Genomic DNA, 25,912 nt, shown 5'->3' with positions numbered 1-25,912 from the left:
CAGGTCTCCTCCCATTGGCCTTCGGTGACAGGTCACCGATTGGCCGGCCGTTATGTCAATCAGGCCGTCCTGGGGGTTTGGCCATAGTGTCGTTACACGATTGGCTGGCATAATTTCTTCAGCTGTTCCGTCTGGACAGCTTAAAATAGCTCGGTATTTTCGGCGCGATCTCATTAAGCCCCTGAACCCCTGAGGACGCTGTATAGCACAGCGAAACATGTCGGGGGGGGGGGCTCTAATACATATATTTTAATCCAAATACGTACCTCCGTTGTTTTCCACACATGTTGATTGTCTGACTCGCTGGACTGCAGCCAGGAGCAGCACTGTACACAGTATACACATACGTGATTCAATGTGCACAGTCTATTCAAATCTAAACGGAGGTGATGGTATTCATTTTAAATAATTTATGTAGTTAGTCTTTTGCTCTAAGAAGCACAATAAAATTTATTTATTTGTCCATATATCCAATATTGGCAGTTGGTGTAAAAGGAATTATTCTGCTGGTAGCAGTCTTTTGTAAATATAATGTATTGGGAAACTGGTAAAAAATTATTTGTGGGGTGGAATAGGAAAAAATCAGCAATTACTCAATCTTTTGAGGGGTTTCGTTTTTACGGCTTTCACCGTACGCTAAAAATGGAATGTTAACTTTATTCTACCTGTCAATACGATTACGGCGATACCACATTTATATAGTTTTTTCTATCTTTTACTACATTTACAAGGAAGAAACTGTTAAAAATAAAATTTGTGTTTTGTAGCCACATATTTTTCCATCGATTGAGCGGTATGAGGGCTTATTTTTGCGGTGCGAGCTGTAGTTTCTTTTGGGCTACATGAGACTTTTTGATCAATTTGTGAACATAGCCTTATGATGATGGAAAAAAATCTAGAATTTGCTTAATTAGCAACTTTACAACATACTGTATTAGGGGGTCAGTTCCCTATTTGTTTATTTTGTTACATTGCGTTTGAGCTATCCGCCGTGCGTATATATGTTTTTAAACACTAAAAAAGTATTGAAACGTATGGCTCGGCGTATACTTAGACTATAATGGGTCAAACGTAGACCAAAATAGCATCCGTTTGTTCTATGTTTGTCTTGGTTTACATTGGGATACTGTTTTTTGAAAGTACTGAAAAGCAAAGTCTGCTACGCTATTCTGTACTTCAAGAAAACGTATACGCGACGTAACGCTTTTTTAGCATTGATCTCAATAGACGATGTATGCAAACGTAATGCTGTACGTTTGTATCTGTTTACATACAGTAAATCTATCCGTTTTCTTGTTTTTTTCCTATCAGTGTTCACTTTAAAAAAAAGTATACTTTTTTTATGTAAAAACCGGACAGAAACGTATACCGGCGCATGAGTATACGCTAAACATACATCCTATAAAAAACACAGACGTAAACAGAAAATGTTACACGTTTCTATACGTTTTCAATGGTGCAGGTTTTTTATTAAAAAGAAGTATACACCCGGCGGATAGCACAAACGCAATGTGAATGGGGCCTTACCTGTGGGGATCCATATTCACTTCCCTATAATAGGAGCCACATTACACTTAAGGGTATGTTCACACGGCCTATTTACGGACGTAATTCGGGCGTTTTTGCCCCGAATTACGTCCGAAAATAGCGCCTCAATAGCGCTGACAAACATCTGCCCATTGAAAGCAATGGGCAGACGTTTGTCTGTTCACACGAGGCGTAATTTACGCGCCGCTGTCAAATGACGGCACGTAAATAGACGCCCGCGTCAAAGAAGTGACCTGTCACTTCTTTGGCCATAATTGGAGCCGTTATTCATTGACTCCAATGGATAGCAGCGCCAATTACGTCCGTAATTGACGCGGCGTTCAAGCGCCTGCACATGCCGGTACGGCTGAAATTACGGGGATGTTTTCAGGCTGAAACATCCCCGTAATTTCAGCCGTTACGGACGCCCTCGTGTGAACATACCCTAATATGGAAAAGTAGTGGCAACTGAGGAGGCGGGAGGACATAACATAAATGCTCTATATTTAACAGTTGGAGCACCAAGCATACAAGTTGCTAATTGATAAAATTCCCGAGATTTATTCCATCTTCTTTATAACTGGATGGACAATGAAATGGGCTATTTAATGATTTTATTAGTAACCTTGGTCCACTACACAGGTGAAAGTTGCTAGGGGACAATCACTAATGGTTGTCATTACAATATCCATATAAGTTGTCACCCAGCTTTTGACTGAATAGTAACTATACAGTATCTGGATTCTGTAGAATGTAGTTCTACATCAGTGTACCCCAACCAGTGGTTCAAGAGCCACACGTGGCTCTTGTGCCACCTGTATGTGGCTTCCCAGCTGTTGGCAACAGCAGATACTACTGTACGCTAGTGACACTAGGGAGGTCAGAGCATTGCTAAAACTTTGTTCCAGGGTCAAAACTATATCACTGGCAGTTAACATTAGGGTAGAAGCCATATCAATTGATAAGAACATTAAAGGACCAGTGTCACGGAAAAAAAATTTTTTAGATCAATTTGATTTTAGTGTTTTATTAAACATTTTTTATTTATTTGTGTGTTTGTGTTTTACTTTTTTTTATTTTTTCTCTTTTTCTTCCCTATGGGGGCTGCCATTTTGTTTTCCATCTCTGTATATGTCGATTAACGACACATACAGACATGGAATACGGCACATACAGTCCCATAGTGAATGCGAACGGGGCCCGTTCCACCCACTATGCTGTACGCCGTCTGTGTGGGAACTGTGAACTGTGCGACGTCCAGCGCCATTTTCCTGTGGACCGGAAGTCGCGGCCGGACAGTAAGATTACTACTTCCGGTCGCGGCTTCCGGACTTCTGCACATGGAGCAGCGGCAGCAGACGGAGCGGATGGACCGGAGGGAGCGGCGGCGACTGGAGCAGGTAAGTTATTTCTATGTATGTTCGTGTTTCAGTGTGTGTTTACTACTGTATGTTAACCTACTACACTGTGTGTTAGCTCAAAAAATGGCGACACACAGTGTAGGAGGTTTGACCGTTCAATCCCCTCGTTTCTCCCGGCACTAGCCAGGATAAAGGAGGGGGGATTCTGAGAGCTCACTAGAGCGAGTGAGTTTTCTCAAATTTTGCAGCATAAAGCAATGTGGTTGCTTTACCACATGCAATGCTGCAATTTTGGGAATTGCTCCATCTAGTGACCAGCGCTCGGAAATATTATAAATTAGAATCTAATTTATATTATTTCCTGACTCGTGAAAAAAATAAAAAAAATTAGAACAATGTTTAATCACCTATACACTAATTGTTTAACTAAAAAAAAAATACTTTTTTTTCTAGCGACACTTTCCTTTTAATAGGCTTTAACCCGTTAAATACTCAGTGTGGCTCAATTTTTCCAAATTTTTCATATTTGAAAGTGGCTTGTGACCTATGAAAGGTTGGGGACCTCTGCTCTACCAGGCGACATAGTTACTTAGTAAGGTGAAGATAAAAACAACAAAAAACAAAAACAACCCTATGAGGTAGTTGACAATTCTCCTCATTTTATGGTAAGAAAATGCTTCCTAACTTCAAATATAGTACAAGATGATCTTAAGTTAACCTGTGGGTGACGTCACGCTGTGTGTCTGCAGTAAAAGAAGCTGGCTGGGAATGATGACGTCACCCACAGGTCCTTCAACCTTGGCATCGGAAGAGAGAAGACACATCAGCTCCAGGCGTCAGAGGGTACAGTTGAATTTGCAGCAGCATCACCATGTGCAGGTAAGCATAGCAAACTCCCTAGAGACGAGCATATTAACCTTTTGGACACCTGGAGCCGATGTATCTTCTTTGTCCGACGACAAGGTTGAAGGACCTGTCGGTGACGTCACACTGTGTCTGCTGTGAAAGAAGCTGGGTGGGAACGATGAGAAGAGTATGATGCTGATTTGTCAGAGTCATACACTTCTATTCACAATGCCCAGTTGGTAAAAACACAATACACGCCCAGCTGGTAAAACGAGAAAACACGCCCAGTTTCCATTGAAAAGCTAATTTGCATAAATATAAAATTGATCATAACTTGGGCAAAAATGATCGTTTTTCAAAAGAAAACAAAACTTTGCTGTTATCTACATTGCAGCGCCCATCACATTCAATAGGAGATAGGGATTTGATAATCTGGTGACAGAGCTTCTTTAACCTTTAGGTTGCCTGCAGTAATATGTTACTTTGGTGTATGTTTTTTTATTTTTTTTATTTAATTTAATTGATTTACTTTTTATTTCCATAATGTTTCCTTGCGCTCACATTTCCCCCCTCTGATAAATGTACATCTAGTAGTGGAATTCCTGTCCTCTAAACACATCACACATTGCCTCTAATCTGTTTTACGTAACACTCTAACAAGGCAATTTCTCATTGTATTGTCTGTTAGGCTTCCAGTGTTCCATAATGCCAATAAAATGAACATTGAATTGCATTGTCTCTCTGCTCATTGATTTGTAGATACTCAGACTGCCACCAAAGTGTCTCCATCAATTCCCAGACCATCAAGTGATATCAACGACACTATGGCACAGACTAAGCTGAAGCGCATGAGAGAGTAAGTGCTATTACTATTTTGTAAGGATAATTGGAAAACTAAGGTATATGTGTGCCTGAATTCTTTGAGGCTTATTTTTGTTGTGTGCAAGACAAGTTATTGTAGTCTATTTCAATACACTCTAGATTGTCTTGTACACTACAAAGTGCAGGCATCTGAAATGATGTATCCCAATTATAAAAAGGTACATTTTGCATGCAGAGACTAAGTGCAGAATTATTACATTTCTGGACAACATTTTACTTGCTAGGTAAGCTGTCATCTCTTTATATCATTAGGAATCCTTCAAGGTTATGAGTTTTCTTGATTAGTCATCAGTCATGTCCCAATTATATAATTTTTTATTTTTTTTACATTGTGGCAGGCTTCATGGCATAAAGCAAAATACATCTTGTGCACTGGGATTCCTGCATCCAGAAAAAGGACAATTGACAGCTACAGTAGATTTAAGAAGAAGTAATTTTTATAGTGTTTTTTTATAACAATATTACAATAAAATAATTAAAACATTTGTCTCACAGAGACAATCCCTGTCCATATGCCCTATTGGGGCATATGAATGTCATTCATAGAGCGGAGTCTTCCGCTCGAGACCCCCCTTTATGAGCTAGAACTGAGAAGCACTTTGTTGGACCTGGCCAGTCACACATTACATAGTTAGCTATTTATTTGAATGGTTGGCATGTAATGCAACATTTTCCCTTCAACCTAAATGTATAGTGGGATGCAGCTTCCCTTGGTGATAATAGTTGATCGCCAGGATTTAGCAGCGGACGACTTCTCCAAACCCCCAGTGATCAGCTGTTATCGCTAGGGCAAGCTCCAAGGGGGAATGCAGCATTACATGGCAGTCATTTAAATAGTAAATCATATAATGCAAGGACGGGATGGTTTCTATCTGAAATAGGTTGTCTTCTTGAGACAAGCCCTTTTAACTTATCACAACCCACTGTCCAAAAGTGCACCTTCTATGAAAAAAATAAGAATAAAAAAGAAATCTAACACATATTAGTTGAAAAATGTATTCGTTAGTAAATCCATACATTTTCAAAATGTTCTGATAAATACTATACCTGCTGGCATCATTGTCAAGTATGGCCATGGCCCCTTCTCTCTGCTGATAGCCCAAGCATAGGTCATCAGTGTTAAATCATGGAAAACCTAGCAGTGCCATTATATGATTAGTCAGTATTAGTCAAGATTTACCACGGACCACCTTGTACCTTGTATGGATAGTTCAGTAGACACTGGGGCAACTAAAGCTATAAGATCATGACTTGTGGCCTCACCCTTATTGCTTTGCCAGAGTGGCAGGAATTGCACAATATTGCCAACACCTGCTGCAGTACAAATTTTTACAATATCTGTACAAGTAAGTGCTGTTTGCCCCCAGATAACCCCCATTATGTATTTGATCTTCTTTTATTAAAATGATATTGACTTTTCCTTTTTCCACAATGACCTGTGGCAATGTCTTTCCGTCATGGCGAAATTAGGGTCATAATTAATTCAGCAGGCCGGAGATTTAAACAGGCATATTATTACATTTCTTGGTTTGCAGAGATGTACAAACAATTTCTCAATGTACTACTGTAATGTAATTAAATCATAGCACATATTTCAGATTTCAATTGCTTCTTATCATTTCTCTGCCCTGGAGTGTTGTTTTGTTAACTAAAATCAGGAAACAGCATGCAAATAACTGGATTGTTTATGAAGCCAATAACTGTGAAGCGCGATAAATGTGAGTTGAGTATACAAGCAAAGACTATTACACTGCATACAAAACGTATCAAGAAAATGTGTGGTGCTGTTTGACAAGCTGTATAACACAGATATAATATTGGTTACAAAAAAAGGAAAGTTCATATATGATATTACAATTTATCTGGTTTATCTATATCTTGCTTAAAGGAAAACTCTGTCAAACCTCTCTGTATTTTAATCCACCCCTTTTATTGGGATCTAAATAGTATATAATACCCACATCTTATAGAACTAGCACAGAGACCCACATCTACTTATACTGGCATACCTTACGCCAGTCTAAGGGAAGAAGATAGTTGTAGTGAATTGCACCAACTTTATTTAAGAGCGCCACCCTTTAAATAAACTTGGTGCACTATGAACTCTCTTAAATCTACACCTTCTATGAATATGTTGATAAATGTAAAGTAATTCACCTAGCCGGCAGTAATAGTATTACTGTATATACATGAAATGGAATAAAACTGGGAATAACAGAACAAGAGAGGGAGCCTGGGTATTCAGGTAACATGTAAGCTAAGCAGGAGTACACAATGTCAAGCAGCTACTGCAAAAGCAAATAAGATTTGAGAGTGTATAAAAAAAAGAGATAAAAACCTGTGATCACAATGTAATATTGCACCTCTATAAATATCTTGTAAGACCACATCTCAAATATAACATTCAGTTTTTGCTCCACGTTGTAAAACGAATTCAGGAGAGCTGCAGACGGTCCAGAGACGGGTGACTTTTAAAAAAAAAAATTAGATAGTAGGTCTCTAACAATGGGAGGCTACAAAAATTGGGCTTGTTCAGCTTGTAAAAAAAGATGCCTTAGAGGTGATCTTATTAACGTGTAAATATATCTGTGGTCAATACAAAGATTTATCACATGATTTATTTATTCCAAGAACGGTAGAAAGGACCAGTGGAAATTCTTTACATGTGGGGGTTCAAACATCAATATAGGAAGGGGTTCTTCACAGTTGTAAAGTAGTTAAACTAAGAGTAGACTAGAGTGGTTAAACTATGGAATGCCCTACCCCAAGAGGTAATAATGGCAGATAAAATGACAAGGGCTAGATGTTTATCTAATGACAAATGCCATAGAGGGTTATAAATAATTTAGTATTGAATGATGCATAATTGATCTGAGAAAGGTGAAACGTGTTTTTTTTTTACCTACTGTATGTAACTATGAGTCACGTGACCCTTTCATTCTGATGGTCGAGGGGAACCCCAGGGGTCAGAACCCCACAGATCACTCATTGATGGCCTATTCTAAGAATTGGCTATTGGTAAAGCACAGTTATACTAAACTTACAAAATCATCAGGGAATATTCATGCTAGTGAATGGTTTAACTGATGATTAAACTTTATCAGTTATAGACAATGGTAAAATACAGGAACTGGTAGCCAGTGCTAGCGCCCAGGTTATTAAAAGAGAATAAAAGTACTGTACACCATGCACTATTCACTAGTACTCATGTTTAGACTGCTCCTTCAGAGTACCAAGGGTTCCTTTGGTGGGCCCAGGCCCCAAAGGTCCAGCAGAAGACAATACTAAAGTAGCTGACTTTGGAGCCCATTTCTTGCTACTTTGGAAAATCCATATGGGTTGATTCACAAATTACTTATTAGAAATTATTAATGATATGTGACCAGTATTCACCATTATAAACAGCATAGATTAGGACGTAATTAAAAGTTAACATGCACATGTTCTGTATAGGCTCCCAAAATAATTTCCTTTGGTGGACCCAAGGCATGCCAGTCCGAGGCTGCTAGTGAAATTTGATAAAATAAAATACTGTACAGAATATGTGTTATTAAGAAGCAGAAATTCCCTTGAAGAGCTGAAACTTTTATTTCAGAAATTAGTTGAATTTTTTTAAGTATACTACGCAAGAAATCTGAAAATTAATTAAAGAATATACATAATAATAATAGAGCCAGAGAGACATAAAGAAAATCCTCCATAACTAGTTCTTGCATAAGCAGTTTCACACCTATGTTGTTGTTTTTTGTGACATTACTCTATTATACATTTTACAGAATACAGAAAGATTGCCAGTAATGACAATGTCCTGAAATATTGGCTTAGGGTCTGTTCATACTTTTTGTGGCTTCCATTTATAATGAAAACCACAATGCACTTCCAGATCCCTTGTATGACTGTTACCACCGGTGCCCAATGGACACCATTGACATGCAATGGGGTTTGTTGGGTTCCGTCATGGTGTCTGTCGTTTTGAAAAAAAAAACGCAGTGTTATTTTTCCCATCAAATCTAACGGAACTGCCAATAGCAGTGTGAATAGCCTTAGTTGAATTATGTCGTTAACCAATTTGTGCTTTGTGCTTTAGTATTCTTTTATAACTAAAAAAGGAGTTTCTAATAAAATAAAAAATCAAATAGGTTTAATGTAAAACCATAGCAGCATAACTAATGCAATTTTAGTCTTCCGTCTTCCTACTGTAATAACGGCCTCCTGTTTCATTCACATTGTTAATCTCATTCAGGTTGTTATCATGTCACAAAGGCCTTGGAATTCAGTACATTTTAATTACCGTACTTTTTGCTCTATTTGGGAATGACTGAAAATGTATGAAAATAAAAGAAAAATCCAGTAAATGCAAATCATGATTTGTTTCTTCACAGCTTTTCTCCACTGCAAAAAAAAGTCTTAGGGTATATTCACACTGAGTTTTTTGCAGGCAGAAAAATCAGCCTCAAAATTCCTGAGGGAATTTTAAGGCAGATTTTGACCTGCCTGCACTTTCTTTGCCGCGTTTTTTTGAGGTTTTCTCTGCCTCCCATTCATTTTTGTTTTGCTTCTTTTACCCGTGAGCGGTTTTTTTCTGCTTGGGGAAAAAGAATGCCTCCGTCTCCCATTGAAATCAATGGGAGGCGATTTCGGCCGGCCTTTGGAGCTGTTTCTGACGCGGTTTCCGCGTCAAAAACAGCGCCTAAAAACTCTGTGTGAACCAGGCCTAAGGGTCTCCATATTTTATAATACAAATTTTGGCTTAGATGTTTTTTTACATCTTCTGCATTAGTTTGTCAATAAAATAAACAACAAATGGCAAATTTTAATTTCTGTTTCCAAAAACGTAGATGTTACATTTTTTTTTACTTCATCAAAGATGTATTGCCGTTCTCCGTCTGCCTGGTATGTCGGCCACCGGGCTCCAATCTCTAGATTGTGTAAAATGGGAATACCCCTAAAAAAAACTATGGCTATGTTAAAATGTAGCAGAATTTTGCCGTTCTGGACATCCACAGGGATATCAGCATGCATGCTGCTCTATTCTTGCCATCAAATGTGACAGAGCTTTTGACGGTAATTTGAATAGAACCTAAAAGGAGACTAATGGAAATAGATTCTTATGATTATAAGATGGTTGATAAATATTGATGGACATACTTTAAAAGTAGGATGTGCTCATTCTTTAATAACAAAAATACAGCAGAACTATGAAGACAAATCGACCTATGGAGACCAATGGAGACATGACCATAAAAGCCATGATCACAAATAGAAACATGACCACAAGAGCCATGATCGCAAATATAGGTACAATGTATACGCTTTTGTTTCCTTATCTCAGCCACATACAAATGGTGACGAAAGTGTCCCTTCTACATTAATAAATAAATATGTGCATTTTTATATATCTCTGTAACCAATTCTCCCCCTTCCGGCACTGCACTACAAATCCTGTCCATGGAGTGTACCACTAATAAAATGGTGAAAAGGAGACACTGTCCACACTCAGTATGCGAGGTTCCAGGATTTGGCATGAGAGCCTCCCCTAAAAATAATGGCCCTCCAAAACAACAGGGCCCCCATGGTCCAGCAAAAGACAACCCCATTTGCAACTGACTTTGTAGCCAGTAATTAAGGACTAATTTACCGTTGTTTCCAGGATAACATATTAGACCTTATAGATGATATGTCTTTTGTGTGCGATCTTCTGTTACATTATATTTCAATTTAATCACATTTCTCTACAAATTTCTACTTATTTTTACTATTATTCTTTAATATTATCCTTTTACAATCACGTTTCAGTATATTTCTTATCACCCAAACATTTTTTAAGAGTGCCTATTAACAGTAATAGGCCCATGTAGATTTCATTTCTTAACCTCAAACAACTGCCTAAGGCCGCATGCACATGGCCATATTACGGCTTGCTATAACCTCCGTATTGTACAGAGCTGTATAGACATTTTTGAGGCCCTACTGTACCTCTGAAAGCCACCGATTCATACAGAGACATTTCTCAGATGCCGTAGAAGTTTTGTTTTTAAAGGAGAATACCTCCAGCACCATAGAGTGGCACACGGAGCTCCTGCTGCTCCAAAGCCACAGAAGACTCAGTGGGCCGTCATGCAGCCTTTTCCAAACACATCTATCCTGTGCATAAGGCCTTACACCTGTATTTTCTCTCTTTTATCCCCTGTTCCTCTCTCCAAAGTTAATTGTTATTGTAGAAACAGTTCAGAGAGAAGATAATCATGTAACACATCACTTCAAGCTCTATTGTTTATGCATATAGACCTCCTTTTTCAACTATTCCCCACAGATTTTTTAAGAAGGACAATAAAATACTTTATCCAGGTTCTATGAAGACATTTAAAGATTCCAGGTATATTTGACCTATATCCTAATCCCTGTAGGGATACCTAAATGATGTGCACATTGTATATTTATGTTAATATATGTAAAATAAAGCAGGAAGGAATTGTTAAGGGAGTTAAAATAGGACTGATCGTAATGCTCATTCCCTTTGTTACCCTATTTTTATATCATTTAAATTACATATACCCTTTTATGTTTTCTTGCAGTGATATAATGGAAAGCTCTAATGCTTCGTTGAAATGTGAATCTTATAGATATTCTGGAACACTGCACAGTTTAGTAGGAACTGTAAAATAGACCAAGAAAGAAACTGTGATCAGTTTAAGTGTGGCCTACTTTTCCTTGACAGCCTTCATTACTTAAACAGACATACCAGTTTGTCTGCAGAATTAATATACAGGCTTTCAGTGCAAGTTTCAGCTTTACGCATAGCTACAACTAGTTGACTAAAATTTACTTTAGCTTCTTCCGTTTCATATTAATTTCCATGGCATAATATTTTTGCTGTACCAAAGTAAAAGCTTATAGTAAGTTAAGACCTCTTTACAAACCTACTAACTATTACATCTTTGGCGGGATTGTTATGTGAAATGGACCTATAAGGGACAAAGTTTATGCAAATATGCCCAAAGGTGGGCCTTTCTGGGAGGTGTTGTGGGCTTTTCTGGGAAGATTAAGGGTGGGGCTTAATAATATTTCGCCAATGGGGAATTTTTGGGACGTATACGCTTTACATTTTATAAATTGATGTAAAATAAATAGCTAAGCTCCTCTATATTTTCTACTGCAAATGTAAACTAATTTTGAAAGAGTCGAAAGCAGAGATGAAGTCTCAGAACTTATGTGATGTATTTTAGGCCAATCACATGACAAATAAGTAAACAAGGGCGGATCCAGGTTTTAAATCTAGGAGGGGGGCAGAAAAAAGGCTAATTTTGTCACGCCCCTTGCTATTTCCTTAAATATGTAAACCACACTGTCTCTCGAAAAATAAAAATAAAGATGGATTACAGATACAACTGATCACATAGTCAGGGACTCGTTGTTTCAGTGAGGGTCAAGAATACTCTACCACTTTAGAACGACCAATATAACTAATAATACTGCCATACAGTGACTAAACAGTGGTCAGATACCAATTTACACAGGCACTCTACAGAGTATCATCTCGCTAGAGATTATACAAGTGAATACAATACTGATCAGACAAAGGCAGAATAAACTACAATTAAATCCAATGACTAATAGGTGACGTCCTCTTTGATTGAAGTAGTTAAATTTCCTTTTCATGTCCATTTGGCCAAGATCACTATGATTACTTCTCCTGACATCTGCAGAGATTTTTGTCTAAACATCTTTGGTCCCATACTTCTGTAGTCCATCCCCACCTAATCTAAAGCAACACAAGACTTCAGACCAGACTCTTAAATAAATTCTGACATCAAACCCATAAACAAATTCAGATCTCTGACCAAACCCCTAAATTAAAGTGGATCTGTCATTAGACTATGCTGTCCCGCTCTCCTATTAGCCAAAATGGCACAAAAATAAACTAATTCAGACCCCAGACCAGACCCCTTAATGAATTTAGACCCCAGACTAAACCCCTAAATAAATTCGGACCCTAAACCAGATCTCTAAATTTATTCAGACTCCAGACCAGACCCCCTATATTACATTAGACCCCTAAATTAATTCTAACCCCAGACCCCTTAATTAATATAGACCCCAGACCAGACCCCTAAATTACTTCAGACCCCCAACCAGACACTCAAGTCACTTGAGACCCCAAACCAGATTTTTACATTACTTCAGAACCTAGATCAGACCGTTACATTGCTTCAAACCCAGATACCTCTAAATAAATTTCAGACCCCAGACCAGACCCCTAAATTTATTTCAGATCCCAGACCAGACCCCTACAATACTTCAGACTCCAGAAAAGACTTCTATATAAATTTCAGACACCACACCCCTATATAAGTTTCAGACCCAAGACAATACCCTTAAATAAATCAGACCTCAGACCAGACCCCTCTGTATACTCACTGCTCCACCCTCCAAGTTCCTCATCTGCCACAAACAGGGTCCCAATGCTGCCAGTGTCAGAACATTGTGTGTGCCGCCACACACTACTTCCTGACACCGGACAACCTGTACGACAGCTCCTGGAGCTAAAAATGATCCTGGAGCAGTGGCAATAAAAAAATAATAATATTTAAAAAAAATAAAAAAAAAATATATATATATATATATATATATATATATATATATAGATAGATAGATAGATAGATAGATATAAATTGGCTCTGTTGTTTGGAAAGTGGTGAATGCCACCATCGCCATGCCCCTGTAAGCAACCCTCTATGGCTTGTGATTGTCAGAAAGTATTACACTAGAAGTGATACTTACACTATAGAAGTGCAGAGGCTGCAGTTGCATCTGGGCCCTAGTGTTTTGGGGGAGCCATTGGCCATTTTGCCACACAAGCAAATATCGTTTTTTATATCTGTACTGTGACATGACTGTTTATAATCCCTGTGCTGAATATGATACTGTTTATTATTTATGTGCTGTGACATGCTTACCCATTAGCTATGACATCACTGTGTTTATTATACCTGTTCTGTGACATCACTGTGCAGGTTATTCCCACAGATAGACATTACTGTGTGCAATAAACCTTTCCTTCACAGTGTTTATTTTCCGTGTTCTGTTACATCGCTATTTGTTATTCCTATTTTGTAACATACTTTGACCATTTTACCTGTATAGCAATACACTGTGAGCTCGATCACTGCGTGCATCATCCCTGCACGGTGACTACTACTCCTGTGCTGTTATTTTTAACTATGGCCAATATCCCTGTCCTATGACATTACTGTGTTTATTATCCCCGTGCAGAGATATCACTGTTTATTATGTCTGTACTCTGACATCACTGTGTTTATTATCCATGTGGTGGGCTATCATTGTGTTCATTATCCAGGTCCTGTGAAAAAACTGTTAGAACTATTCCTGTGCATTGACATCACTGTGAGCATTTTTTAGGAGCATATGTCTATGAGGAGCATAGGTTGCAATTACACCTGGAAGCTAGTGCCTGAAGATTCCAGTATTTACAAAAAATGTTGGGGTGCCCTGTTACAGATTTTGCATCAGGGCATAGGAAAGTTACATCTCTGAGTGCTTGCACTTCTTCCATGCTGTGGATCCTTTCAAGCATAATTTACATTGACAGCAGAAATAATTATGGGGCATGGATTTTCCCTGTACTGCATTTTCAATAAAGGAAATAGGAATAGACCTGTAAACCCCACTAGGGATATTTCATAGGAGAAATTGTGGTGACTGGTTCTCATTAAGATATAGTTATTTGCCCTGCCTGACAACCATGTATATCATGCTATCGACACCTAACTGACAGTCTGTCTTAAATGACTCAAAGTTGGATTGGCACTCTGCAAACAATGAGAAAAGTAAATTGGAATAGGGATAGGAGTTCCTCTAGGGTGGAGATTGGATGTCACTCAAAAATCGCGAGCCATTATGGTCAAGAATAAGTAATCCCTAATGATGTATTTGCGCGGGTGCCGATTAATTTCATGTAAAAATATTTTTGAAAATAATTGTATATATTTTTAAAATAAATCTAAAAAAAAGTTGATTTTATATACATACAGAATCTGTACAAGTCTTGAATATTTTTTGTATTTAACAGTACAGAGTCTTGCTAGCCTAAATGTCACTTGATAGCTACTACCAATATGGCAGATGTTTATATTCATAACACCTGCTTTGCTGCTGGCTGCCGTTGAGACTGGGCGTCTCTTGGCACTGATTAGCTGTCAGAATTGTAATTTCTATGTGCATATTAAATCAACATTTGCCTCCGAGGTCACAGCTTAATTACTGGCTTTCAAAGTGACTTTAGAGGGAGGCAGATAATCTTACCAACTGCTCAGAATGTTATAAAAATAACAGTGTGAAACCCTAATATTAGGACGCTGCATAATTTGCATAATTTACATGTAAGTATATCCATATATTAATAATTGGTATAATAAAGTTATAATTCCACTTCAGTCACATTGATCTTTCCATTCTTGTGATTATCCTACCTCAGATTTCAAGTCATCCGATTGCGGCTTTGGCCTAGTTGCAAGAGTGATATGTCAGGACTATTGCCAATTAGTCGCATATTAGGAACAAAGGGGTCAGGAAGGTTTCGAAGTCGCCAGAATTTAGCATTGTAGTTTTAGTAAATCCATGGCTTTGTTGGAGGAGGGTGGATAGACGACTACTACTATATTATGCCATAACCAGCTTGAGTACATCTTGGTAAAAACATATATGGGATACACTGGGGGTCATTTATCAAAGCTGGAGCAAAGGAACAGTGGAGTAGTTGTCCATAGCAACTAGTCAGATCTCAGTTTTCACAGTCCCTTTTGAAAATGGAAGAAGCACTCTGAATACTATAAGGGAATTCTCCACTTTTTCTTCACACTAGTTTTGATAAATCTTTCCCAGTATTTCCCTCTTGAATTTCCTCCTTACATCAGGTTCATGTGATCTTACTACAGTAGTTCTGGTGGGGATATCATAGGTCAATCCTGTAACCATCTTAAAATAAAAAGTTTTCCTTTTTTATTGTATTGATTGGCTTAATCCCTTTTAGTGGTGTGTTGGTTACTTTAGGGTTTGATCTTTAGGGTTTGATCTAGTCTGTAGTCCTCTGAACCAGAACAGGACAAAAATAAACAGGTAAATAAATGGTTTGTATTATATTTTCGTGTTTAAGACTCTCTGTGCCCACTTAAAACTGTTCAAATATGACATTTAAAACATATACTTTATTAACCTAGTAAGAGAATGATGTTACCTTTGTGCTGATCTCTGTCAGATTACCAGTGACGGAAATCTCTGAGCAATGCCAAATGGTTTGACGGGAATGTATCACCTTATTTTTTAACTTATTAAAACTCTATACAGAAACATGTTCTTTTTTTCAATCTGTTTGTATTTTCTGATTGCATGTTTTTTTTAAATTCTATTTCATGGGAACAGCCATCTTGCTGCAATTTCTACATTAGTAGCTGCAGGAAATTCCTCTACAGCAGACACATAAGACATCAGAAAAACGTGAAAGAAACTTAAAGACAAGAAAACAACTGTATAAGAGAGTGTTGTGGGCATGCTCTGTGACATGTACTGAGGTCACTGTGCAGGGTGAGGTTAAAGAGAGGTGGGGCTTAGGTGTCCCCATCATCTGTTGTCAATGGTGTAATCCAAAATCACCTGCCACCAGATTTATAATAGAGGTGTTTCCTGTAATGATAATAATATTACTACTGACGCTACCCCCAGTCTACACAACACAAGCTGAACTGAAAAGTGAAAGGAAGTGTTATCCTATTCTGTGGGCTAAGTGATTAGTGTCCAAACTGCAATATTTTATTTTTAATTTATTTTAGTATAGAGACATGGCAAATTCAAAAATTCACCACCAAAAATGGAAAAAAATAAATATATATATATATATATATATATATATATTTTTTTTTTAAATAACCCGATATGAACAATAAGTCATTTTCTAGTGATAGATATCCTTTAAATGCTCTATAGAGCTATTTTGTTTTGGATTATAGGCTTCACCAATGTGAATTTCTCCCATGTAAAGCGTTTCAGAATGTCCTCTTGAGTAGATTTAATATATGTGGATGCGTTTCGGCCTGATAATTAGTATATGCTATAAAGTCCTGCATACAGTACTCTTTCTTCAGATGCTGTCATATCACTCTGTTGGGGAGTTCTGGGGGATGGGGAGTACAGAAAAGGAAGAAAAAACCATGACGATTCCCCTTACAGACTGAAATGATTGTATCCTTGCTGTCTAATTCCATGTCTTTGTAGTTCATAGCATATGCTCATTATGTAAGTGCAATCTGCTTCTTACTGTCTTTTGGGAATAAAATATCTTCATGATTCTGGACATTAATGCAAAATCCCTTCTTTATAGGGTTTGTGATCTGCATTTACCTTTTAAACATTCTAGTTCATCAAATGCATCATACTGTAGCTGCCAACTGTTCTTGGCTTGTATAGTGACTGTAGTTACTTTGTGAAAGAGAACATAATTTGCCTACGGTATGCTGAGGGCAGAACAAAGATTCTTAAGGGCTTTACCAGCTCAGCTCTGACAAATGTAAATCGAAGCGCGTCTTACACAAGTGCTAACAAACACGCTCATAGGCGCTGTATCATATGTCTTGCTTGTGTGCACACAGACACATACTGTAAATGAGCAGCTACCTTTGTTACTTATTGTGACCTTGTTGCTTGCATTATAAAACGTCTCCATTGCTAAAACATAATACGTACAAACTTCTCCAGCACTAGAATTGTAAAGCTTTTATTTTAAGGGTGGAATCTCCGAATGGCACAGATCCGAGACTGAGATGACATTCTGGGCTACAAAACTGCACTTTTTCAAGCAGAATAACAATGTGACTATAAAGTAAAGTATTTTCATATCAACGGTTGTTATTGATTCTTCAACAATGCTGTATAGAACTCATCATCTACTACCCTAACAATAAGCCAAAGAAGAGTCGTACAACTATGAGATCACAAACGCTCATAAAACAAAAAGAAAAATAATTATTCTCTGATCAGATTCAATTTAATTGCTTTAAAAAAGATCCGTCACTAGGTAATATAAGTTAAACTGGTTATCTGACCTGAAGAGTTCTGTCTTCCGGATTCCAGCGCCCTTCCGTTCCAGAGATAAGGTCGCCTGTTTTGTTGGTGCCCTATATGCTAATTTGCAGTACTTAGCCAACAGGGCGTTAATCACCCTCATTGTGCCAAGGTGGAGCTAACTTCCCTGCCTCTGACGCTAACCAAACAGCGCGAGGCAGCTTCAGAGAGGCCAGGCGCAGCGTGATCTCGCCAGAACAAACATATCTTGCGATATCACGCTGTGCCTGACCACTCTGAAGCTGCTTCGTGCTGACTGGTCAGCGTCAGAGGTAGTGAAGCCAGATCTACCTCGAGGGAATGTGCGTAGTTCACGCTCCGTTGGCTAAGTACAGCAAATTAGCATATAGGGCGCCAACAAAATCGCTGGAATGGGGGGTCCATGAAAATAAATGTCACTAATATCAGGGAGACAGCGCTATTCAGGTAAGATAAGCAGTTCAACTTATATGACCTAGTGACAGGTTCTCTTGAAGATTCTCGCCTTTAGTCCCAATGCAGGAAACAGTTATATAACAGTTATTTCAACCTGTCCTATCCAAATCTATGCTCAAAATAAGTGGTGCCAGGGTTCCTGGTGGCCACTATTTTCACTCTCATATAGCAATTTCATAAACAGGCCTTTGTATGGTTGAGTTGGGGCATTGGCAGTTATCCCATGTCAATGGCCAACTTCAAGATCTTGTGTGTGGAGAACCATTACTATATTAAAGATAAAGGCTTTTTGGAGTATATTGACAGGCTAAAGGCTGAAATAAACTATAGTCGCTTGTGTAGGTTTCCTCTGTGTAGTGTAGAAAACAAATCTCTGTTTACTACTAGGAAACAGTCAACAAGCAGGGTAGATGCTTTCTTTTTTATTCTAACTATAAGTCATTAACACGTGAATAATCAGTTTAGGTATTAGATATTCATGTATTGATTAGAATTAGTAGCAAAGCTCAATATTCCACTCTTCCCTCTGAAGTCATTCTCACTGGGACCCATGAAGCAAGGAACTTGCACTGAAGGACTTATTTAGCTGTCCCCGGACCTGCCTGGGAGGGAGAGGTACATTTCTTTCCCTGACTTACTTAGTAATGGCTGTACTGGATTGTGTGAAGAAATTCTGCTTCCACTAATATCAGATCTGGGGTACGGGGACAGCTTAAAGTGTAGCTACAGCTATGAACATCACTTTGTTTTAAAGGTTCAAAATTCTGTGGCGATTAATTTAATAACATATCTTTATGGAGGTAGGAGCTCATCTTATATCATAAATAGTTATGGATCCCCCACTTTACTGTATACATCCATAGAGTCTTATAATAAAATTTTCAAATAGAAAGAGGAAAAAGAAGGCTGGCACTGCCCTAATTCAGACACAATGTTGCCTCTGCATAGATATCCTTTCCGGCATGAAACTGTGGAATAAGCTTTCAAATTGTTGCCCACGGGGTGCTCATCGACAGAAACAGCATGTTTGATAATATATATAGAAGGTAGAAATTCGAGGCACTCACCGTTTGTGGCAATAAAACTTATTTATTGATAACGATCTTGGTCTGTTTGGTGTGGAAAACACCTATGGCCGTTTCGCGCTACACGCGCTTTGTCAAGGGCCTTCATTGATTAAATGAATAAACTACAAGTTATACTATCCCAGGTTTGGCAGCATTTTTACAGTGACAGGTAGAAGAGATTGGGATTAACTGCACCCAAACTTGAAGTTTTGACTTGAGGTGTGGTTTAAGCCTGCAGGCAGTGGGTATTAATGAGTTAATGAGGCCAACAGACCATTCAGAACAGTAAAACGATTGTGAAAAATAGAGACACAATGCATAATTAGAATAAAAAAATAGCCATAATAAGATCCATCAACAACAGGTTATCTGCTTCATGGTTTTCAATTATCAACATGGTATTTTTTAATTTCATATGATAAAAAGAGATGACAGATAAGTGAACACCACAGGAAAAGCTAATGAAGATATGTTAGAAAGATTTTTTCCTATAAAATTTCACATTATGACGCAAGATGCCAAGTTTAACCTGCTATTGTTCACCACTCGGAAGGCCTGGCAAATCTAAAGAAAAACTAAACATCTCTCGCCACAATACTCCCTCCACCTCTCATTTATGACTTCCCTGAATGACTTCCAGGTGAATTCATATAAATCTTGATTGCATACATTTGCATCCTCTATGCTAAATAAGATAGATACCGCCTGAAATAGGATTGCTAAAATCTCTTGAATTTTGTTAAATTAAAAACTAGGCTAACCTAGCCAAAAATTCAAAATATCAGGCTAACCAAGCAGGAAACAATCTAGGTAGAGTTCAGCAGGGATCAAGTAGCTATAACATAGCCTGCCACAATGTAACGATATCCCTAGCCTAGATTAACAGAGCAGATACAGCTGTACCCTGCCTGGACTAGTTATTGAGAATGTGATTTCTCTTCTATTGCATTTGTAAGTAACCAAACGCATTTCAACATCCCTTTATCGTCTGGATGTATCTTCAGAGGTGTATATTCATTCACAGCAGGGGCAGCTAGTACACACTTCAGTGTATATATCAAGCCCCCCTGTTGTGTAGATCACAGTGACGACACTGGTGTCTGACCGTGAGGCGCACGAGTTGAACGGTGGCTATTATTAGTATTTTAAGACCCGCCCGTCAGAAGCCGACCGAGCCACTCTGCAGGTAGACCAATCGGCGCTAAGTGTCAGGTTACTATGGGAACCTCCTAAGCGGCCTTGCAGTAGCGGCGCTCTGCATAGACAAAAATTAGCAATAATGTAACTGAATACTGAAAACCATTGAGGTAAACACCAGTACGTAGAGAACTAGGAATGCATATTAGAGACACAGTGTCATATACGGCTCAAGTTGGTTCAGACGGGCCGTACAACCCTACACCACTGTTAGGTATAGAAAATGTATACACATGTGTATATGTGTTACGTCAGAGACAAACTTGGGTGTACTGAGTTTGAAAGGTCACAGTTACAAATTGGGGACTGTAAAGCATCTATTCCGTGATTAGTAAACTCACCATACCGACCCTTCAGAGAGAATAAAGAAGCATTAATCAATATCCCTTTGGGACAGCATTGGAATTAATTCAAAACTCGGGATGTCAAATGAGTTAGAGGGGCTATGGAACTTATCGGGGTCAACAAAATGGTCAACATTTAGATGTACGGTTATATATGGATATATGGTGTGCATTACTGCCCTAGCCTAGAGAAAGCATGTATATGAGATATTGTCATTAAGACCTTCAGGTTTCACTGTGTCCATCAAAAAGATCCAACTTGCCTCGCTCTGTAGGATACGTCTGTCACAGTTACTTTCTCGCGGTAGGGGACGAACGCTCTCGATTCCTTGAAAGCTTAGGTGGTCTGGATTGCCCTGATGTTTGTCCCACATATGACAGAAATCGGGGTCTCTGCCTTTCTCACCACATCATTCACATGGTTCCTAATGCGTCTGCGGAATTCTCTTATGGTCTTCCCTATATATTGAACACCGCAACTACACGTTATCAAGTTTATCACTTCTTGGGTCCTGGAGTTAATAAAATCGTAGATTTTATATACACGGCCCGAGGCCGTGTTTGAAAAGGTCTTGCCAACTGTTATCGATTTGCAGGCTTTGCATGTCCCACATCAGTATGTCCCTGATGGGGCCATCAGCAACCATGTCTGTTCATCCACTGGTTGCATATGGCTATGCACCAATTTGCACCAATAGGCATTCAATATATCTCTGACTTGCTGGTGTCGTGCATGATAGGTCAATATAATTCTTAGACCTGTATCTTGTGTCCCCCGAGTTCTAGGGTTCAGCAGATCATTTCTGTTCAGACTTCCAGGATGGCAAGGCACACAGTCTTTTTTACATTTGGGCAAGGATGGGAGTGAGTAATCTTTTACTTACAGTGAATACGACCTCCCAAAGTTTTATCACTTTACAAGAACTTCGTGTTAAATACCCAGGACTGCCTATCCCACTTCAAGCCCGCAGTTATTCCACGACAGTTCTGTGTCATTTGACAGGCGAAGAATGGGATCCTGTTCTCTGCAACTCAATAATGAGAATAAACATTTCAAGGGGCCACACCTCACGTCTTTCTACAATATTTTTGCCTTTATTAGAATATACAACCACTTCCACCGGACTTAACCTATGGACAGAAGCCATACCTTCTATTGATACATCGACACTTCTTGACACTTTAGAATACGCTTATAAGACCCTTCCCTCAGCTAGATATTTGGAAATGACTCTTCGTATACTACATCGATCTTACATTTCCCCACACAGAGGGTTCCTGATGGGCACCTATCCCATTGACACCTGCACATTTGCTACGTCTCACCTTACTAACTTTGTCCCATATGACCCAGTCTGGGCCATATTTGGGTGGATAGACCTTGCCAAATTTAGATGTACCAAGGGTAGCAGGAAGCTATTACATTGTGTGACAGCTGCCATGAAGAAAGCTACTTTGCAGGTATGGATAACCCCTCAGGCACCCCTCTCAAAAAAACTATTCCTAGAGAAACTAACTTAACTGTTTGAAATGGATTGGATAGAGACATCTGTAAGCAAAGAAGAGAAAACCAAAAAATTCTTTGAAATTTGGGAAAGTTTTATCCCTCTACTCCCTAGATGAATTCAAGAAAAAAATTAAAACTAATTTTTCCATGATGACTTGGTATTTATAAAGAGAGTTGTTGGGTGACCACCCAATCTCTTGAGCTCTCCAGAAGAGTCTAAACCTGGGGCACACAGGAATCCACCGGCTCCAACCTCCCTACCCTTTTTATTTCCCTTTACCCTTCGTCTCTATGTTTCTTTGATTTTACGCATTATTTTCATGTATTTTTTGGTATAAAGCCTTCCTCCTGGGAATGGTGAAACTTTGCTCAATTTTGGGATAACTGCCTACTGTAACTGTTTTAACCCATAATGCAGCAAGGGCAATTATGGTCTCTATATATGATGGACACTATCGTCCTCAAGATCTCTCCACTTAATAGGATCATGTGCTCTCTCTTTTTGTTTAGTTGATAGACATATCCCACCCTCTATCTCTGCAACAGATAGTTTTAATTTACAAATTCACCTTGGGGGGAGACGTTCACTATTTCACATCTTTTGCTGTTGTAGAACATCCACATCTGTACCTGTTTTTGGAAATTCAATACGGATATAATGCGGTTGATTGTTAATATTCTTCTTTTTGTAAAAATTTTCACATAAAATGTTTAATAAGAACATGTTAAAAAAATTCACATTATAATTATATCTTATTAAAAGCTGCTGTTGTTATTACTATTATTATTATTATAATAATATCTTTTTATATGTCTCGTAGGTCCGCTATGCAAAGTATGGGGGCAAAATCATTTGAGAAGGTTTATAATTACATTAAAAAGGCACGGCAAAATAACACCAGTGAAAAAGAAGTGAAGGGCCATCTGGAGACTCTTGTATCCAGAGCAAGTGAGTGTTTTCTAGTGGACCAAATTCTGTATTTTGAAGAAGAGCTCTCAGCAGCCTCAAGACAAGTCAAATTCTGAATTAATAGCCCCTGGAGGAATAAAGTCATCTACAGGCATGTGTTACCAAGATCCATTTCAACATGTTACAGATTGTATGGCAGATTACAGCTGCATGTCTTTTGCTGCCAGATATTCTTCCTTTCACAAGAGAATACAGAGGAAAGAACATATTTTAATTTCTAAAAAGATGCTTTGCCCGACTGGATACTACAGTATTATATGACTTTACATTTAAACATTGTATGTTAAGACGGTAATGCAGACTTTTTATGTTGTAAGCAGCCAGTATGAGCTACTGATATGTAGTCTTTATTAGTCATTATTATAAGGTGCATGAGATCAGAAAAAGGTCTGCTTTTGTTTTTTATTCTTTTACTAGAAACAGCACCTCTCTTGTCCAAAGGCTGCGTCTGGTATTGCAACGTATCCCCAATCGTTTGAAATGGACTTGGCTGCAATACCAGACTCAGCCCATGGACAAGAATGAAAACGCTTTCAAGTACCTGTTTGTCTTATATTAATGTATCTGTATAGAATTCCATAGCCCAATAATTTAACACCTTTCCCCCATGTTGATGCTGGTTGAAGAGCTTTCAATATAGAGGTAAGAAAGTACCAGCGTTCAGTCCAGCCCTCTAGTGGAAGGATGAGATCAAATGTATTGGTTTTCCAATGGCAGTACACGTCTATTTAGAAATTGCTTTGTTGAAATGTTTAAATTTCTCCTTCACTATTGTTAGTTTGAGCTTTACGTGTGCTAGAACTCCAGGTGCCAGTACAAGTCACCGTGGCACCTACATCTCCAGTATAAAAATAAGTATGTACATACAGATTTAAAGGAGATTATTGAGCAAGCAGTAAAAGATGCCCGGGCACCTACGATGGTAGTTCTGGCCAACAACTATCATTTTGAATCCCCAAAAAAACATGCCTGCCTGGATCAGCCAAACGTTCCTGTGTATTTATATAGACAGAGGAGGTTGCGCTGCTGTCAAACACCTCTTACAATGCTTAACTCCAGAGAGGACATTATATTGAAATTAAACATGCCCAATATTCATAGCTTCATAGGCAAGAATCAGGGAATAGTTGGATTCCTATCATGTACGTTATTTTGGCAGAATCGCCAACATTTATCTGCTGTGTAAAGCCAGCTGTATGCTCTGTTCACACTACATTTGTGGTGTATGTTTGCCATATACGGCAAGAAAACATATATGCCAATCATTAAGCCCCATGTATGTAATTTTATGCCATACAGTTGCATACATTTCCCATTGATTCCAATTGTAAAATAATGTAGTATGCATTTTCTTTGTTGTTGTTTTTTAGGATCCTATTCAATTTTAAAGCTTCATTTATTATGCTTTTCAATACAGTGGAATAAAAAGTATGGCAATGCATACCGACTGAACATAAGCGAAAAGGTTGGTCTTTTGGCATATGTTGGGCTCATAATAGGCTATAGACATGTTCAGTATATATGCTGGGCGTTTCCTGACATGTACTGTATAGCAAACGTAACACGAACATGTGGTGTGAACATATCCTTCTCATGTAACTAAGACAACCTAAGGGTCACTTCACACAGACTTTTTTGGCGCTGATTTTGATGTGTCGGAATCAGCGCCAAAAAACGTCCAAAATCACCTCTCATTGATTTCAATGGGTGGCGGAGGCGTTTTTTCCTGGGTGGCTTTTTTCTTCCTGCAAAATACTCCATGTGAACTAGGCCTATGCATTACATCCAAAAAGTTCTTCTTGTGTCTTATCTGTTTATGGATACATTTCACATTCGGATCAAGAAATAGATGTCGTTTATGTATATTAGTCCTTCTTAATTAATTAGAATATCATCCAAAAGTTAATTTATTTCAGTAATTCAATTCAAAAAGTGAAACTCATATATTATATAGATTCATTACACACAGAGTGATCTATTTCCAGCATTTTTTTCTTTTAATGTTGATGATTATGACTAACCATTAAAGAAAACCCAAAATTTAGTGTCTTAGAAAATTAGAATATTATATAAGCCCAATTTCAAAAATGATTTTTAATACCGAAATGTTGGCCTACTGAAAAGCATGTACAGTATATGCACTCAATACTTGGTCGGGGCTCCTTTGGCATGAATTACTGTATCAATGCGGTGTGGCATGGAGATGATCAGCCTGTGGCACTGCTGAGGTGTTATGGAAGCCCAGGTTGCTTTGATAGCGGCCTTCAGCTCGTCTGCATTGTTGGGTCTGGTCTCTCATCTTCCTCTTCACAATACCCCATAGATTCTCTATGGGGTTTAGGTCAGGTGAGTTTGCTGGCCAATCAAGCACAGTTATACTGTGGTTAGTAAACCAGGTATTGGTACTTTTTGCAGTGTTCGCAGGTGCAAAGTCCTGCTGGAAAATGAAATCATCATCTCCATAAAGCTTGTCAGCAGAGGCCACTATCAAAGCAACCTGGGCTTCCATAACACCTCAGCAGTGCCACAGGCTGATCGCCTCCATGCCACGCTGCATTGATGCAGTAATTCATGCAAAAGGAGCCCCGACAAAATATTGAGGGCATATACTGTACATACTTTTCAGTAGGCCAACATTTCGG

The 25,912-nt window shown here is 38.5% G+C and overlaps 1 protein-coding gene across 3 annotated transcripts in view; it reads left to right on the top strand.

Moving 5' to 3' along the window:
- Positions 1-25,136, top strand: part of NEK11 (NIMA related kinase 11) — a 272,607-nt gene extending 247,471 nt beyond the window's left edge. For 2 of the 3 annotated variants that reach the window (XM_075827127.1, XM_075827126.1), the window contains exons 15-16: positions 4,494-4,590; positions 23,122-25,136. In XM_075827127.1, the coding sequence (XP_075683242.1) occupies positions 4,494-4,590; positions 23,122-23,326 (302 nt within the window). In that variant the 3' untranslated portion in view covers positions 23,327-25,136. The remainder of the gene's footprint in view (positions 1-4,493; positions 4,591-23,121) is intronic. The other variant, XM_075827128.1, reaches the window with a different exon arrangement.
- The last annotated feature ends 776 nt before the right edge of the window (positions 25,137-25,912 follow it).

The sequence above is a fragment of the Rhinoderma darwinii genome, chromosome 5 (genome assembly GCF_050947455.1).
Source record: "Rhinoderma darwinii isolate aRhiDar2 chromosome 5, aRhiDar2.hap1, whole genome shotgun sequence".
NCBI classification, from domain to species: domain Eukaryota; kingdom Metazoa; phylum Chordata; class Amphibia; order Anura; family Rhinodermatidae; genus Rhinoderma; species Rhinoderma darwinii.
This window is presented reverse-complemented; position numbering and strand designations above follow the sequence as displayed.